Source organism: Cariama cristata, unplaced genomic scaffold (genome assembly GCF_000690535.1).
Source record: "Cariama cristata isolate BGI_N322 unplaced genomic scaffold, ASM69053v1 scaffold7503, whole genome shotgun sequence".
Classification (NCBI taxonomy): Eukaryota; Metazoa; Chordata; class Aves; order Cariamiformes; family Cariamidae; genus Cariama; species Cariama cristata.
In genome coordinates, this window is record NW_009607776.1 from 12,259 (window position 1) to 15,691 (window position 3,433).

The following is a 3,433-nucleotide window of genomic DNA, read 5'->3' on the forward strand; positions in this document are numbered from 1 at the left end:
CTGCAGTTTTCACTTAAGGTAAGGACATGACTCCATGATATAACAACTTTCCCACTAATCTCCCATCATTGAACCCCAGTTGAGTAAAAGAAGCATGGTGGTATGTTTTAATTAACACCATAATTTTTAACTATAATATTCATCAGATTAACCTTGAAAGGCAACACTTACAGGAAACTACAGATCTGTATATTTTCTTTAAACTAAAAAATGAAAATATTTTATCAATGAGATCTTTGGAAGCCACTCCTGTTTTTTCTAGGAAGAGGGCTGCATAGTTTAGTTTTGCACACAGTCCACTGATAAAGATGCATGTAGGGGACACAAGTACCTGTATATGCTGGCCTGAAGACTTCTTTGACTAACATGATGTTAAGGAACAAATACCATGATTATAAATGGTACATGTCGCCTAAACTCCCTGATGGGACTCAATGACCTTCTCTCCTTATTCACAGGGACTCAATGACCTCTCCTTATTCACAGGTTGTTTAGCAGCCATCAGGTGGTTTTAGAGGTATCAGGAATTTACCCAGGCAACAAAGAGTAATTTTGAAGATGGGAAGGGATTTTTCTCTGTCTTCTACAATTTCATAATGGTAAAGCTTTATAATAAATCAAACCTCATCTTTGGTTTTACAGGGAAGTAACATATGAAGAAGGGAAAGGATCCATTCCTCATTTGCAAGGTTGACTCCTTTTCCTTCTCGGACTAGGTATTTGCATCTAAAAGCCAAATAAGAGGAAATCCCGTTTTTGACCACTCAAACCAATGGTTTTTCAAGAATGACAACTGACTACTCAGAAATGCTGTAAGTCAGGCTATACGTGACAAACATTTCATGTTGTAAAAGGGCATCCGAGACTCCTCTGTTAGGGTGAAAAAGCAAACAAGGCGGCTTAAAAAACTTTTTATGCAGTTCACTAATCAACAAGGTAAACTGCTTCCTTACATAAAGGATCCTTCCTTTTTGCTTTGCTTGGAAGAGAAACTCACATTCTTTTTCTTTCCTAAGCAAGTTATAAAACTTCTCCATGTTGCAGTAGTTCATATGCTCCTGAAATGGGGTTTGCAATTCAAGAACGGCAATTCAACTCAGTCTCAGTCCTTTGGACTTGTGGCATTTGGGCATGACTCACCCATCACACCTCCTGAAAAGCTGACTACAGAATCTCTTTCAAGCTGGATGCCTACAGGGCTCCAGTGTTACCATGGGGAAGGACAGCAGACGACCACAGGAGGACTTCTGTACTAGATTCTCCACTTGTTACCCTCAGGAGAAATTCAATTCCGCAGCAAAGATAAAAGATGTCACTTAAGGTTTTGGGGGGTTGCGTTTTTTCTTTTTTAAAGACTCAAAAAAGACTCAGTGTTTTTCATCAGCAGACAGAGAAAATCTGGAGGACAGGGCACAGGCCTGTCTTCCAGAATCTCCAGTGAGACAAAGGATCAGGACAGCAGCATTTATTGCAAGAGATCTTCAGCACTAAATACAAGGCCTCTAAAGGTAACAAATTTCAAAACTCTGACATCTTAACAACTAATAGGTAGTTTCACCATGACTTTGAAATATCAAGTATGTCTCAGGAAAACTTATTTCGTGAACATAGTTAATATTTAAACTTGCAGAAGTTGAAATAGAAGTCAAATGCACACACTAAAACAAATTAATCCACTCTGAACTGTAAATACCTATCCTAACAATTAGTGAAGAAATGGTGTGACATCACCTTCTACTGGATTTTAAAGTAAAATATTAGTGCTTTGGCACAACTAAATCTTATTTTCCTACTTTGAAAAACTAGTGCATACACTGAGTAATAAACACATAACACCTGCCCGAACATCACTTCAATGAGCTATTCAAACAGGCTATGCTGGATGCACAATATTTTGTGATCAAGCCTTGTAAAATGATTTAATTTTCTCAGAGACAATACGTTATACAAGTGTTATCATACTCTTCTATCACATTCAGGTACTTACACTTCCTCAAAAGCAATTTTTTTCCCAGGTGTCCAAATTTACCATTACTGGCAACAGCAGCATTAGGACCAACTGAATAAACAAAGCGTAGCAAATCACTACCATTAACATGTTGTGTAGACTTGCTCCAAAGTGTTCTGTCTATGGCAACGCACCTACTATTGGTGGAGCAGCACCAGCAACATTTGGTCAACAGCTGTAAATTGCAGAAACATTTCTTAGTAGAGCCGTTGCAATGTTCGTCCCATGTAACAGCTGCATTACCATCAAAAAACACATATTTTTTTTTCCTGTGGCAGAACTTTTATTTGGAGGAAAATTATAACTTTTGCATTTACATGGCACAAATTATATACAGTACACTTTCTATGATAAGAATTATGATGCTGTTCACAGAAAGGTATCAAATTTGAGATAAATAATGCATAAGCTAAAATATACAAACCAGGGGTGGAGGTGAAACTATTGGCCATTTTTATTATCTATAGAAGAATTTCAAGGAATAATGTTAATCCAATGTTCAAAAAATTTTTAACAAACTTCTAGTAAAGTTAATTGAAATATTTATAATACTATTCAGTTGTTGCACAGTATTTCCAATATACAATCAAGAAGATGCACAGAACACAACACTTAATATGAAAAAACCTATTGCACCCACAATTTAAAGGTTTCACTGCCTTTTGGATGCTGCACTACCATATTTATATAAACATTTACAACACTTCAGTAAACACAAAGGTTCTAAATGTAGTGCAGCATTATGGGGGGCCACTTTCAGCTCTTACAATAAATGTTAAATGCCCGTATACTGTGCCATTTATTCTAAGCTGATGGTTTAAGCTGTAACCCTTAATTCCTACTGTGAGTAGCAAACACACTTTCCTCATGTTCAGAAGATTACCATCCCTTTGACTATATTCTGTATATTCTGAGACCTAAACTGTCCTTGGCTTCATTGTCATTTTGGCATTTTGCCTCAGTGCTTTTGACAACTATCCCTTATGTTATTTTTTTAATGTCCTGTTAAGTAGTCCTGCGTAGAATCTGAAGCAAAAGAATCTGCATCTTCATTATCAGAATCATCACTACTGTCATCAGCCGCTGGCTCTCCTGTCAGCGCTATCCGGGCATAATCATCAGTGTCTATAGACTTGCAGAAGTGAATGGCATACTTCAGTTTTTCCTCTAGTACTTGCTTACAGGAATACCTGGGCAGCTTCAGCAGAAAGAAGCAAGTGTATGACTCAGGAAGGAAGTGGTCTGGAGGATTATATTTATCCAATACCTGTTGAAAACAAAAAGCATAGTATTTTTGATTAACTGCTCAAACCACAAATAAGTATCAAAATAATAATTGAGAATTTTTTTAGACAGCAGTTTAGATGTGTGATTCTGATGCTGAAGTTTCTTAAAAGAACAATGAAAGACCAAATCCATTTTCCC

General features: G+C 36.9%; 1 protein-coding gene across 1 annotated transcript in view; it reads right to left on the reverse strand.

The window, feature by feature from the left end:
- Positions 1-2,265: 2,265 nt before the first annotated feature.
- The window catches only part of LOC104159059 (E3 ubiquitin-protein ligase HERC2-like), a gene marked incomplete at its 5' end in the record, with an annotated part of 15,797 nt that continues 14,629 nt past the window's right edge, over positions 2,266-3,433 (reverse strand). Inside the window, one exon of the mRNA XM_009696867.1 lies at positions 2,266-3,275. Coding sequence (XP_009695169.1) covers positions 3,003-3,275 — 273 coding nt within the window. The remainder of the gene's footprint in view (positions 3,276-3,433) is intronic.